Source organism: Taudactylus pleione, unplaced genomic scaffold (assembly GCF_031769625.1).
Source record: "Taudactylus pleione unplaced genomic scaffold, aTauple2 ptg000061l, whole genome shotgun sequence".
NCBI classification, from domain to species: domain Eukaryota; kingdom Metazoa; phylum Chordata; class Amphibia; order Anura; family Myobatrachidae; genus Taudactylus; species Taudactylus pleione.
This window is the reverse complement of record NW_028284463.1, coordinates 13002640-13017451: the sequence shown is the minus strand read 5'-3', so window position 1 is coordinate 13017451 and position 14812 is coordinate 13002640. Positions and strand designations below refer to the sequence as shown.

General features: G+C 46.1%; 1 protein-coding gene across 1 annotated transcript; it reads left to right on the top strand.

Annotated features, from left to right (window-relative positions):
* Window positions 1-351: 351 nt before the first annotated feature.
* Window positions 352-9591, top strand: CUNH8orf33 (chromosome unknown C8orf33 homolog). Its single transcript, XM_088464928.1, has 8 exons — window positions 352-500; window positions 1936-2018; window positions 3694-3784; window positions 5330-5461; window positions 5875-6485; window positions 7742-7832; window positions 8570-8716; window positions 9040-9591. Exons 2-8 carry the CDS (start codon window positions 2010-2012, stop codon window positions 9264-9266), a joined length of 1308 nt encoding a protein of 435 aa, XP_088321054.1. The 5' UTR covers window positions 352-500; window positions 1936-2009; the 3' UTR covers window positions 9267-9591.
* Window positions 9592-14812: the final 5221 nt, after the last annotated feature.

The window sequence follows — 14812 nt, the reverse complement described above, 5'->3', positions numbered from 1 at the left end:
GCTTATTAAACAAATGGTGCAGTGTACGCTGCATTTTATGTGAGTCTAAAGTTCTAAATGACGGAAAAATAACCATTGAGCTAAAGATTTTTGGTATCCTGGGAAAACTGGAACACATGGGAGCCCTTCAGCAGATATGCCCAATCATGCCACACACGCACATATAATAATTATATATATTTATATATATATATACACACACACATTATAAAGCTGGGTGCCGTTGCCTCCCATAACGACAAGAGGGGCTTATGTGAGACTGTCCCAGCCAGCACTGACTACAATATACAACAGCTGCTGGCCCATGACCAGAAGCCAGTCAGTATATATGACAAGGCTCCTGCGATATATGTATTGCGAGATAGGACCAGCCTGAGCCCCGGACTGTATTGCAGGAGTCTCTGTTTCCACACGGGGGAGGTAACTGAGAGGACCTGAGGAGGAGTGAAGCTGCTGCAGCACGCACGGACTGCCGGATGGAGGAGGATCCATGCGCACAGGTACATGTTTAGCACTCACTAGTATTGCCTGTACTGCTGTGTACTATAGTGATCATCTATAGTCGCAGGGACTACAGTGTGCGTGTCTATGCAGCCATTACCATGTTTATGCTCCTATTATAGTCTCTTCAGCCGCTGTGGAACTACCTGGGCATGCTGTCACTTGTAGTTCCACCAACTGATGAAGAGAGACAAGGCTTGTCTCCTTTTGCACGCTTATAGACAAGAGACAAGTCCTGTTACGTTGTGAAGTTTAATAAGTGTGTGTGTGTGTATAATATATATATATATATAGCGCAATAGTCGGTGTCACTCTCCGGTCTTCTATATAAGGAATACACGCCAAAGGCCAGTCACTTCATCAACGTTTCGAGTTTATTAGCAAACTCGTCATCAGGACATACAAAAATGTGTCTCAATTCTTACTTTAAATATATATATATATATATATATATATATATATATATATATTTTTTTTTTTTTCTTTGCATATCCGAATTACACAGGTTCCTCGGCTGGCTGACTTCAATAGGGGTATTCAATATGGGAGCGAAAACTCAGTTTTTGCGTTAATTTTGCACCTATGACGTCATTATCGCAGGTTTTAGTTTTACACCCTATTCAATTTCAAAGACTTTTCTCAGGTTCGAAAAGTCTTTGAAAAAAAACGGGGATAACTTTTCACCACTGAATAGGTGTCGAAAAAAAGTGCAGAATTGGTGTTTAGGGGTGCATGCTTTAAAAAAATAGCCTGCACCCCTGGGAATGACATTTTAAAAATAACTGTGTAAAAAAAATAAAAAAATAGGGACACCCCAAAAAATTTGTTTAAAAATTGGGGTGAAAAAAAACAAATGGGAAAAAATTGTTTAACAATAGGGAAGTGGCAGGTGCATAGTTGCAGAATTTTAAAAAAATTACTTTAGGGACAGAAAAAGGTGCTAGTACCCATTTTCATGTACCCCAAATTTGATGGGACCACTTAAAAAAACGAAAAAAATAACCTAAGTGCTCTTCTGCTCAGAAAAAAGCACCTGCCGCAGCTATTTAAATCCCGACTTTCATTTGCAGGCTAAAACGGGGGTACCCATAGTGATCCCCCATGTTTTTACAGCTTTAGGGGGGGTCCTACAATTTTTCCCAGGAACATTTCGTAGTTTATCGCAAATCCCACTTCGCCAGGTCCCGTTTTCGTAGATTTTATATTGAATACGGGGATAAAGCGGGCGCGTGCCCGATACTTTATCCCAGAAAAATCTCCGATGTGGAGCGAAAAGTCCAGCACGGACTTTTCACTCCCATATTGAATACCCCTCATAGTCTCTATTTCACCTGATTTGAATCAGCCACAGAACCTGTGTAAGTCACCTGTCCCTGATTAGAGGGAGGACATGGCAATCCTGTATGTATAACTTCTTTTTATCCTATGAATTAGGAACGTTTGCTCGTCCGTCCAACATTGCTATGTCAGTCCCATTGGTGATCTTGGAGAAGTAGTTCTGCACAGACATGGAGCAGGTGAGTTATGTCTGTTATAATAAGCTCCATTTAGTCCATAAATTAAAGCACCAAAAAAAGTGACTATAGTCAATTAGACTGTTAAAACGAGTTTCCAATGCAATTAGTCACAGCGGCCATTAAACCTAAACAGACACCTAAAGAAAGTGATTGAACACTAGAAACAAAAAGAACAGTGGCGTAACAAGGTAGGTGCGGGTTTGCGGGCCGCACCCGGGTGTCACCCGCCGAGGGGTGACACCAAGGTGCCAACTCCCTGTCAGAGAACGGGCCGGTTTGGCCCACGAGGCCACATCCCCTTTTTTGTCACTGAAGGGGGGGACGCCTCTTCAAAAGAATGTATATAGGGCAGTGGTGTGCGCCATGGCACCCTGGGGTGCCTCGGGATACTTGCATGGGTGCCTCAGGTTGGTGGTCCAACACCAAATCAAATTATTTATGGTCAATGTAATGTAAATATGTGAACAAACAGAAGCGCAAACCTGTCACCCACCACATAACTGACCCTAAGGATGACAGGGGAGCACAATTCACTTTACTACTTCACTACATTTTTTTCTGAATTTCTCAATAATAAACTTTTGGCTTAGGGGTGCCGTGATAACAATTCTGATGCACTGGGGCTCTGCGATTCAAAAAAGTTTGGGAACCTCTGATATAGTGGATGTAGTCAGGATACCAACACTGGCACCCCAACGGTATTAGGGTTAGGCTGCGGAATGGGTGGTGGAGGGGAAGGGTAAGGGAATCGGTATGAATTACCGCCGGACGCAAAGTCCGGTGGTTCAAATCCCGACAGCGGCAGGCCGACATGGCTGAAAATCCTTATCGTCCCAAGGTAAGTATTAACTAACCTAACCTTCCCCCCCCCCTAACCCTAACCCTCCTTAGGGGTGCATAACCCTCCCTTCACCTCCCCTAGCCCTAACCTCCCAGGGGGGGGTGCCTAACCCTAAGTCCCCCCCGGGAGCCCTAAACCTAGTCCCCCCCCTCACACGCGCCTGTCTGCAGCAGCGCCCGCCATCATTTCGATCGGGATGCCGGTCTCCTGCCGTCGGTAAAATGGCAGGCGTCTAGATTTAGACGCCTGTCATTTAACCCTTGCCGGGATAAATCAGTCGGGAAGCCCGTCTGTCGGGATTACGTCTGCCGGCTTCCCGACTGCATACCAAGGGTAAGGGTTAAAATACTTACCAGAATCCGTTGGGATTCTGATCGTCTGTTTTGTGATTTTGGGATCCCGTACCCAACACTTATGTAGCTCTTTTGGGGGAAAAGTATGATGACCTAGAAGTCTGTCCCTACCTCTCCCTAGCCGGTCCCACGCTGTAGTCGAGGAAAACCGTTACTGCCTGGAACTACTTGCAATGGTAATTCGCTTGCACAGTTTTATTGCTTATAGTAACTTTTTAGCGCTTTCATTCATTTCACTAATTATTGATCAATTTATATTGAAAGCTGCTTAGAACCACAAGGGACCGCTTAGGTCAATTTATTTATGATAAATAATCCACGCCTCTGCTATATTCATTCCTGCGGTGTTCCTAACGTGGTAGAGATGATCCTTTCTCTTGAATGAAAATGATTCTGCCACCTGTATCTACCCCTCTGTGGTTAAGCTGAATTTTACGCATTAAATTAATTTTATACGTATTGGACTGTGCAAATTCCCCAGGTTCCGCAAGGGACGTTCGAAGAGGAGTTGGACTGGTGCATCCGTCATCTGGAAACTGGGCTCCTGCATCGCAATCCCACCCCAAATCAAGGTGTGTGTGACCGCGCAGACTCCCTGGTGCCATGTAATTGGAGACTCAGGGCGGTCTCCTCATCTGTCATTGATGATAATGTATAAATTTGGTGTTACCAGTTCTGCAAGCGTCTAATTATGTGACTGCGTTTCAGGACTTTTAACACTATTGTATTGGTAGGGATCATGTAAGGGCCATACTCATTTTGTCATGATTTTCAAAGAATAACCTGATATTTATTGTCTATAGTGGATACCATGTACCTTCTTATGGGTTTATACCGGAGCCTGGCACTTTCATGTACAAACACCATTCACAGGGTGGTTAAGAAGTAGTTGCTGACTCCATTTTCTGAGCTGTCGCTGACACCCCCCCCCAAGATTCTGTAGACTGGGGATGGGTGTTGTTCAGGAGGGTGCAGAGGAGTATCTGCCCACTCCCCATAGCAGTCTGGTATGGGCAAACCCTCTTAGTGCTTTCCAGGATATACAAACATTAAAATAATGACCCCTCTTCCTGCATGCTGACTAATTCTACACACCCCAGCAGCATAGAGGATGGGATGGCGCTGGGTTACTGCACACCATAGTAGTGCTTGGCATCACGGATTGGTAGTGATCAGAGCACCACTGGTTCTATCCCTGTGCTGCGTATGTTGCAGTATGCAGGGGAGGGACATGTATGAATGGGTAGACTTGTGCCTGTAGATGCCTATTACAGGGGAGAGGTACGGGTGCTGGTGGTAACAGTTGGGGGAGATGAGTTAGATCGTATGTACATAATATACTGTATACAGATGATAAATATAGTATGCCTTAAGCTGGCCACACACTAGACCAACTTTCATCCAACCATCCAACTAGTTGATTGGTTGGAATGAAAATCAGGTAACGTATGGGAGTAACTGATATTCAGCAATTTGCTCCTAAATGCCAGAAAACAGATGAAAATGGTCATCAGACAAGTTTGTTAAATGTTTGATCTAAACAATTTGTTCAAACAGTTTTTGTCCATTTTCCGGTGTTTGGGAGCAAATTGCTGATTGTCATTTGCTGTCATACGTTACCAGATTTTCATTCCAACCAATCAACTAGTTGGATGTTTGGATGTAAGTTGGTCTAGTGTGTGGCCAGCTTTAGACCTTGATTGGAAAAACCCTTCAAAATACCAAATAATCTACAAAGCATAGAGCAGCCTAATCACTTCTTTGTGACTAACTATGCTGTCTGTTTCCTAGAGGCCAGATGTATTAAATTATAATATTTTTCAGTCATTGCCAACACACTGGTGGCAGCTATATTGACTCCAAATCGATTTTCATTAGAATGCAGGCTACCGGCTGGCTATGAACGTTGGGAGGAGCTTGTGCCACATCTGATGTCACTAATTCTTAATGACTTCATTGGTCGTGTTCTGATAAATAATTAATAACGTTTGTAAAATAGCTGCCACCACTGGCTGGTACATTTGTAATATCTGTGATAATTGTGGACTGTGTGTGCGCTATTGTATAGTAGGGCAGGGATCGAAAAACAAAAACTGCTAACTGTATCGATCCCACAGTCTCGGACACTCGGCAGATACTGCGGGTCCTGCGCTCGCAGAAAGCCCCATTCGTCAAGAAGAGGCAGGTGATGAGCCAGGTGTTTGGAAACTATCGCGCTAAGATGGCAGAGGAGAGACGAGAGCAAGTAGGTGCGCATCTTACACGTCTGTTCGTAGTTCGCAATCAGTTTGCATCCTGTAGCATGTTGCAGGAGAAATATAGGGCCTCTCATGCTCTGTAACAGCTGTGCTTCCATTCCTGCAATGAGCTCAACTTGGGCTCTATATAAATGAAAATAGATCTAGTATATCCATGATCTAATGCAAAGCTCGGTTTTGCAGATCTATGAAAATTGCTTGAGTGGGACAGAGGTCGAAACTAATCAAATGTTTACGTTTCTGAGCAGATCTTTAAAAATTAGTTAGTCTCTGGTTGCTAGGGTTACGCAGAATCTCATTCCTGTCCGACATGCCGTTTTGCATAAAGCCTATAGCTTGGCTTCTACTGGTCTTCTTGCACTGTGTTACTCTTTGATCGCTAAGTTTATTTCATTTCTTTTCAGCCAACAATCCTTCGGAAGGCCAGATTCAAGAAGTGGACAGTTCAGAGGCCCGCAGTGTGTCCTACAGGAAGTGTGCGAGGGACAAGCAGGACCCTCCTGCGCACTGGTTCACAGCTTCTAACAGCAGTTTTAGCTTCAATTTCTGTCCAGATCAAATAGATGAGAGCCAGGAGAGTGGACCTGGGGATGCAGAGGACAAGCAGATCAAAGAGGTGGAAGACTTAAAGATCAGTGGACAAGGTTTGTGCACCGGTGAAGGATCTGGATTCACCTTTAATTTCCAGATCCCTGTGGATGCTGGGTCCCCGTCGCAGAGCTCTGAGGGTCACGTGTCTACACCAGACATATCCGGTACCCAGCCAAGCAGTAACCATACATCTCTGGCAGCCTCAGAGAGTGTATTGCACCATCACCCCAATCTAGAAGGTGCGAGTAACGTCCCAGGGGGGGCTGGTAATCTGACTCCAGGAGCTAATGGGAAAATTGTCTTAAGTTCTGCAAAGAAAAAGAGGAGGAAAAGGTCAAAGAACCTGAATGATGTCCAGGCGCAGAAAGCGGAGGAGCATAAAGGAGACGCAGGGACATCGTCCTCTCCTAAGGAAGACCCTCAGGTAGGTCCGAACACTGGGGGGGATATAGTAATGGAAACTAGTGCCCAGGCAGCTGCATAAAAGGTTCTGTAACTTATAACAACCAATCTCACCTTGGGCATATGTTACAGTATAGTGCCCACCTTTGGACCTCCTCCTCCAGGTTTGGGGGGAGGGGGCAGCCAGGCCGGCAATGCAGAGGAAGTGGTGGAACTCTAAAGTAGACGGGGGCGTGATGCCATGCTGAAGTCATCGTGGACCTGTCCTCCGCTAAAAAATAAAGTGATTACTTGCAAGTGTATGGGGGGAGGGGAGCACGATGACGTGATTTATTGCGTATTGCGCCATCGTTCTCCTGGAGAATTGCCTACTCTTCCCAGGCATACGGCTAACACAGACATTTGCTTTCGTTTTCTAAAGTGTTCTGGAAAAATGAATCTTGTTGCTATGGGTTTGCACAGTTACCATCTGTGATTATTAACTATGAATATATGTACTATTGCTTATCCCAAACATTCAGCTATGTCATTTACATGTAAACTTGAGTCTACAGCAACAGACTCAGGGTATAAGCTTAGTCCAGATTGGTGTAGATGCGCTGTAGAATGGGATGTGGTATGACAGTCAGTATGTCGAAATGGTCATTGGGTCAACAATATGTAGACATGTATAGTGTTCATTCAAGCACCCTGCCCCTGTCACAACCCCCGTACAGTTCCTCTTTCCTGCGTGGAGTGTCACTTTCTGCTCTGGTGCTTCTAGCACACTCTGGTCTGTATCTCAGCATTTTGTTGCATTAGCTGAGTGTGCTAGAAGCACCTGAGCAGAGAGTGACACCCCAGGCAGGAAAGAGGAACTGAAGTGGTTGTGACAGGTCTAGGGTGCTAGAATGTACACTACATGTATTAAGGTCGACATGGTTAAAATGTTGACACATTCAGAATGTCAACATGTTGTTTTTAAAAAATATATTATTTTAGCCTAAACCTAAAAATTAACAAAACAAATGTCGACATTTAAGTGTTGACAGGTTAAATACCGTTATTCTGAAATGGCTGACATTGTAACCATGTCGACCTGAATGCATGTCTACATATTGATTGTTGACCTAATGGCCATGTCTACATTCATAACCTGTTGACATTTTGTCTGTCGACTCCTGGATGTCGAAAAGCCAACTGGGTACCGCTGGCAATGTCACTGTGTTCTGCTAATAGACGATGAGTCTGCTTAATATTTATTCTGTGGCAAATGAATGCTGGGTGATTGTGTTACAGCCGGGGGCTGATGAGCTGTGGAGAGAGGTGGACTGGTGCGTGGAGCAGCTTAGAATGGCAGTACAGCGGCAGAAATCCACACCAAAGCAGGGTGAGTCTCACTTGGGCACAGACGGGTTTAGTCTTTGTGGCATATTCGGACCAGGAGTAATGCCTGCGCACAATCCTGAGTGTGGTAGAGTCCCGGCTTCTCTGGAAGTGCTGGGCACGCCCCAGAGTTCAAAGTGATGTAACGGGGTGGGGAGTTTCACATGCGTTTTTCGATCACAAAGGCGTGCAGGAGGTTTACGTGCCACCAACCCCAGTGCCGCCACTGACAGGAGCAGGCACATTTTCCCTTGCTGTGGTTTCAAATACGGTCGACTAGAAAAAGCTAGTTTATAAATGTGTATGTGTGAAAGATTGAGGGGTCTATTTACTAAGCAGTGTTAGGAGACAGAGTGAAAAGTGATAAGGTACCAGCCAATCAGCTCCCAACTGTCATTTTTCAAACACAGCCTGTGAGATGACAGTTAGGAGCTGATTGGCTGGCACCTTATCACTTTTCACTCTGTCTCCTAACACTGCTTAGTAACTAGACCCCAGAGGGGTTTATGTAACAGCCTGCGAGATGCAGACATGGACGCACTTCCACAGCTTTATAGGAAAGAGTCGTACATGGCAGAGCTGTAATGATATTGGGTGTCATTTTGCACTGTGCTGCACAACCATACGTAGCTGTAAGTAGCTGCAGCTTGGAGAAACTACAGCCGATCTCTTGTGTGAATAGTAAGTGAATAAGATGTAGCTTTTAGTTTTCTGATTCTCTCTGGTCTCTCCCCTGCGTAGTGGAGGAAGCGTTGCGCGCCATCAAGACCATGCGCAGCGAGAAAGTGCCATTGGTTAAGAAACGCCAAGTGATGCGAGCAATATTTGGTGATTATCGCCGCAAAATGGAAGAGGAGAGATTGGCGCAGTTGAAGCTGATGCAGGCTGGTGAGTAATACACATTTACAGCATCTATGTATGAATCAAATCTTTAGGTCATTTTTAAGCACAGTGCCGATGACTTGGCGATTAAATAAAGTTTGCATGTTAGCCCGGCTATGTATTCAGACGGCCGCTGTGCTGCGGCGAGATCTGCAGCGACCTTCATTTAGTGAGAGAGCTGGCCAATAGCTACTGTTCATCTCTGCGGCTGTGCTCGGCCATAGCTTAATACATTCCATAAGAAAAGTGCGGTGCGTTGTAAAGATAACTTTATATTGAGACATAGGCGATGGGCGCACTTAACTCATTCAGTGCCTTGCTGTTTGCAGCTGGTAAATCTGCGCGGATGAGCGAAGTGACTGCAACAGCCAGGCGGAGCAGAAGCAAGGTTTTCCGGAAGAGCGGACAGAAGTCTTCCGGTGTTATCGTGCAGAGCGATGGTAATCCTGCAGATTCTCAGGGATCGCCTGATCTGCCAACCGTAGCCGGAACATCCAATCAAGAAGGATTCGTTTTCAGATCGTCCCAAGAACTGTTCTGCTTTAACTTCTTCTAACATAGAGATCAGCAGTACGTAGGCGCTGACTCGACCAGGCAGACCATGCTGTGCGCCCTTTATATGACCGACCTTAGACCTGTAATGCACTTCAGGCATAAACGTTTTTATATTGCCGAAGAAATCGGGTGGATTTTCAGTTTGGGACTATGGACCGCTAGGAAAACTCTGATTATGGGTTAACAGAGGAGTAGAATGAACGCGCAATTGTCACGCACATTTATTTTTATTTTTGCAGTGGTTCCGAAGATAGTCATTTTGAGTTTTTAGAAATTGTGAAATGTTAATTTTGGAGACTGTACCTATTAAATTGCTGAGTAACAGATGGAAAGGATCAGCTATATTTCTCCATAAGGGTGCAGTAAAAAAGGAGACATAATCATAATCCAAGTATTGTCTTAGAACAGGGGTGGGGAACCTTTTTTTTCTGCCGAGGGCCATTTTGATATATATAATATTATTCACAGCCCTGGTGCAGGCCACGCCCCCTCCGTGAGACATCACATGGGGGTGGGGCCACAATCACCGGTGTCCGAAGGATGCCCCAGGTGGCACTGCTGCATAGATTCTGGCTGCAGGGTGACAGTCTAGGCACCCTGCTAACCAGATGAGGCCAGCAGAAAAAAGCTCAGAGGGCCAGGCCAAACGATTCCAGGGGTCTTTTACGGCCCCCAGGTCTGAGGTTCCCTATCCCTGGCTTAGAGGAAACTGGATATAATAGTAGCCCCCAATTGGGGGACAAGAAGGTTTTGTTACCTGACCAGGTCGCATCTCATGCCTTAGTGCTGTCCTGCTGCGTCCCCCTTGTGTAATTGAGGAAATCCGTTCTGCACGTGCCCTCTTGAAGGGATGTTGTGGTCTGCGGGCCTTACTCAGCAGTGCACGTTAATGTGATCTCATGCACACAGTCAGTGATTGACAGTCTGCTGCCGTTGGTGGGCGGGGAGGGGGCGGCGCCGTCCTCCTGTTTCCTGAAACGGAGGTGTGATGTCGCAGTTGGGGGAGGGTACAGGGCAAGCCTCTTTCATCTGTGGCGGCCGGCTTGTGTGACCCCGCCATGGGTCACTTGGCCGGGCCAATGTACTTGCAGATTATCGGATGCTGCGTTGTACAATGCAGCTCGGAAAACTAAATGCATGCAGGAGGTATGATGCCTCCTGCTGCATTACCATATCTGCACAGACGGAATTGCAAATCTGCTTCTGTCCTAAACTGAATCAGGCCCTGTGACATCACGACTGAAATTGCGCTCAAGAATGGAAACGGCACTCTAGGGCACACGTAAAAGGGAAAAAATACCTTTGTTAACTCTTTTTCTTCGAAGTCCATAGTGTCCACAGGGAGACCTTGGGGTGTAGTGATGGGAACCAAATCTGGGCACCACGCAGTTAAATCTTTCAGCTCCCAGGATGCTTTGGGTCCACTCTCCCTATACCCTGCCCCGATCCAGAGGCACCTCAGTTTGTAAGTAGCCAAAGGCCGGAGCAGGAAAGAGAGAGAGAAAGAAGACTGGAACACACAAGAATCACACTCGCAGAGAAGGAGATGGGAAACCGGTGACCAGTAACATAGCCCATATGAAGCCAGGTGCGTCAGGGCGGGTGCCCTGTGGACCCTATGGACTTTGAAGAGAGTTAACAAAGGTAACTTCTTAACATAACTCTTATTTTCTTCTTCAGGGTCCATAGGCTCCACAGGGAGATCCTGGGGATGTCCGAAAATAGTCCCTTTAAGGGTGGGGACGCTCCTGCTCTGAGAGGAGAATCCGGCGCCCAAAGGAAGCATCTTGAGAGCCAAAGGTATCAAATGCATAAAACCTTAGAAAGGTCTGGATGGAAGACCACATGGCCGCCTTACAAAGCTGAACAGCCGAGGCGCCACGGCGAGCTGCCCACGAGGGGCCCACAGACCGAGTAGAATGAGCCTTAACAGAAGCCGGAAAGGCAAGCCTGCCTGTGTGTGAGCCTCTGACATAGTCAAACAAAGCCATCTAGCCAATGTTTGTTTATGTGCTGGCCATCCCTTCTTGTGAAAACCAAAGAGCACAAACAAGGAGTCTGATTTCCGAAGGGAACTGGTACGGTCAACGTAAATCCTGAGAGCACGGACCACATCCAATGAGGCCTCACCTGCCAAGAGGTCTGCTGACTGAAAGGCCGGTACAATAATTTCCTGATAAACATGGAAATCAGAAACCACTTTTAGGAAGAAACTATGGGCGGGTGCGAAGCACAGCCCTATCCTGTTGAAATATCATAAAGGGAGGACGAGAGGAGAGCGCTGCCAGTTCCGACACCCTCCTGGCCGAAGTAATTGCCAGGAGAAAGAGAGTCTTAGCTGTGAACCACTTGCGGTCCACCAAATCTAGTGATTCAAATGGAGGACCCTATTGGTTAGTACAATGGTAGTTCAGCCCTCCAATGGCTCTTTGTGTGTGTTTTAACTAGTCAATAGACACTACATACAAAGTACATTCTAACACATAATTCTCTATAATCCATAACTTGCAGACGCATGTTGCGATCTCCTTGCCGATGGAACCAGAGATCTGCAAATAAAATGTGGTTTAGCATAGCACCAAACACGATGTGGCTACTACATACTAAACCTTAGATATCAAATACATGTGTTTTATAACATTATACAATAACAAATAAACCTTCTAATATTAGCCTTTATACTAAGGAACCTTTTAGGAAATTTGTGTAAGTGTAAGAGAATGTTGTGTAAAGTTGCTAATATGCGTGGTGCGTTTATGTGTAGAGTGCTTATGATAAACAGCGCAACTGTGCGTAATGTGTGGTGTTTATGCATGTAAGTCTGTGTGTGTGTTATGCAATTCAGTGTATTTATGATGGATTAATATTTATAGTTTATCCCTTTCTAACATATTTTAAAACTACAGTGCAAGGTGTTACAAGCAGCGAGGTTCACTTTCAAGCAGGGTGGAGACCCCCAGCTGACTGCCGTTGCCACTTCGTCTGATAGCTAATTCAAAGGTTTTTATCTGCCTATTTAGAATACACTTGTCAGTACATCTTAAGCAAACCTCTGATCATTGTTTCTAACTCTTCATTCAGTCAAATTCAATTGTGCATATCAGTGTCTGGGTTATATTTCAATTGCCACAGCCATACTTGTCTGTATGCGGGGCTTCTCAATTTATATGTAAACCACTCATAGTATCCTGGTGTATTTTTTTTTAATTACTTTTCTCAGACATGTATACAGAAGTTGTTTCTCATTACTAACTAAACCCTGCATGAATATTATGTTTGTCAGTGTGAGAGTGTTGTATATTATTCGCTATTTAGTGTTGTGCGAATGTGTGGATACGTGCGCACACTGGGTGCGTGCGCACGCAATGGAGCGTCGTGGATTGTACCAACATAAATCGGACAGCTGACGACCAAATCGTCCGATAACTTGAATTGCGGTCGCATGCAATTATTCGACTTCGACAATGTCGTGATGGCTGAGGAAGTCCGCTTCCCAATTGAGAACTCCCGGAATTAACACTGCCGAAATGGCCGGGAGGTGACACTCCACCCATGTCAGAATGCGGGACAGTTCTGCCATTGCTGCTCGACTTCGAGTGCCTCCTTGATGGTTGATGTGACTGAATCTGCACTGGCTTGCCATGAAGAATGTGTCTTGCCATTCATGAGGGCCCTGTATACAGCCTGAATGTTCCAATATGTTGATTGGAAGCATTGCTTCAACTGCTGTCCAATGGCCCTGAAAGGAGTGAGGGCCGGTCACTGCGCCCCAGCCCCGGAGACTGGCGTCCGTTGTTAGGATTACCTAGTCCGGGATCCAAAAGGGGCGACCCTTGGTTAGATGATGTGTCTGTAGCCACCAAGATAGAGACAGACGCACCTCTGGCTAGAGCACCATCTTCTGAGCTTTGATCCTATGGGGTAACCCGTTCCACCTGGAGGGGATCAGCCTTTGCAAAGGCCTGGAATGGAACTGAGCATATTCCACCATGTCGAAGGTGGACACCATGGATCCCAGAACCGGCATTGCTGAGTGGATCGACACTCGGCGACTGTGGAGACATCTGCGCACTTGTAATTGAAGTGTGGAGATCTTGTCTGATGTCCGAAAGATTCTCTGATCCTGAGAATCCAGCAGGGCTCCCAGATGAATCATTCTCTGTGAGGAATTCAGGGAGGACTTTTTCCAGTTGATCAACGATCCGTGCTTGTGCAGGAAAGCAATGGATAACTGCAGGTGGCGGTGAAGCACTTCTGGGGATCCTACTAGGAGCAGGAGGTCGTCCAGATATGGTAATGATTGGACACCCTGACCACGTAGGTGGGACGCCATGATAGCCATAATTTTGGTAAACACCCGTGGAGCTGTGGATAGACCAAGTGGCATAGCCTGAAAGTGGAAGTGTTGCTGTATAGCGAACTGGAGATATTGCTGATGTGAGGGCGCTATAGGTACTTGTAGGTACGTGTCCTGAATATCCAGAGATACCATGAAGTCCCCAGGCTCCATAGCTAGGATGATGAAGCGTAGGGTTTCCATCCTAAACCTGAGTACCCTGAGGAATTTGTTCTAGGATTTGAGGTTGAGGATAGGCCTATAAGACCCATTCGGCTTCTGAGTAGAATAATAACCAGTCCCTCACTGAGACTGGCACAATTCCCCCTGCTTGTAGCAAGGACTGTATTGTAAGGCCTTGTTCAGGTCTGAAGAAGGGTCCGTGTAGAAAAACTGGTGGGGAGGCTGTCTGAGAAATGAGAGGGCATACCCCTGAGAGACCACTTCTCTTACCCAAGAATCCGTGGTGGTTTGACACCAGCACTGGGCGAACTGAAGAAGTCGGCCTACCACTCTGGGATATCCCAGAGGGAGACCTGTCCCGTCAGGCTGAGGGTTTATCCTCTGGTTTTGAAGCAGAGTGTCTGGTGTTCCAGGTCCTGGGTTTGGCGGCCCTAGTGGAAGCCGACTGTCTAGGAAAGGACTAACCTTTAGGCTTTCCCAGAGGACGAAAGGAAGTATTTACTGAAGGCAGAAATGTAGTTTCTGATGCTGCCAACATGGTTACAAACTTGTCAGGGACTGAGCCAAACAAGATCTCCCAATTGTAGGGTAACTCTTCTAGGCCTTTCTTGGAATCCGCATCTGCCTTCCATGAGCGTAGCCACAGGGTACGGCGGGCAGACACAGCAGCGGCTGAGACTCTCTGGAGGTTAGGAGACTTGCATCAACTGTCTCTTCTCCAATATATCAAGCTGCATCTTGAATGTGAGCAACAAAAGACATCTGATCCCTAGAAGCATCTGAGGGAAAAAAGTCTTCAAGTGCGTAAGCCCAGCTCTCTATAGCTTTAGCCACCCATGCAATAGCCATGATTGGACGGGTAACATCCCCTGAAAGAGTATATTGATATCTGGCAAGCTTCCACTTTCCTATCCGAAGGATCCCTCAAGGTAGTAACCCTAGTAATAGGCAACTTGGCACTTTTTAATTAACTGCGTAATGTGAATCCACCGCAGGGGGTGTTTCCCATTTTGCACAATGAGCCACAG

Coding starts and splice junctions, on each gene's coding strand:
- CUNH8orf33 (XM_088464928.1), top strand. Junction 5,462..5,874: donor GGAGAGACGAGAGCAAGTAG/GTGCGCATCTTA, acceptor ATTTCTTTTCAG/CCAACAATCCTTCGGAAGGC. Junction 8,717..9,039: donor GTTGAAGCTGATGCAGGCTG/GTGAGTAATACA, acceptor TGCTGTTTGCAG/CTGGTAAATCTGCGCGGATG.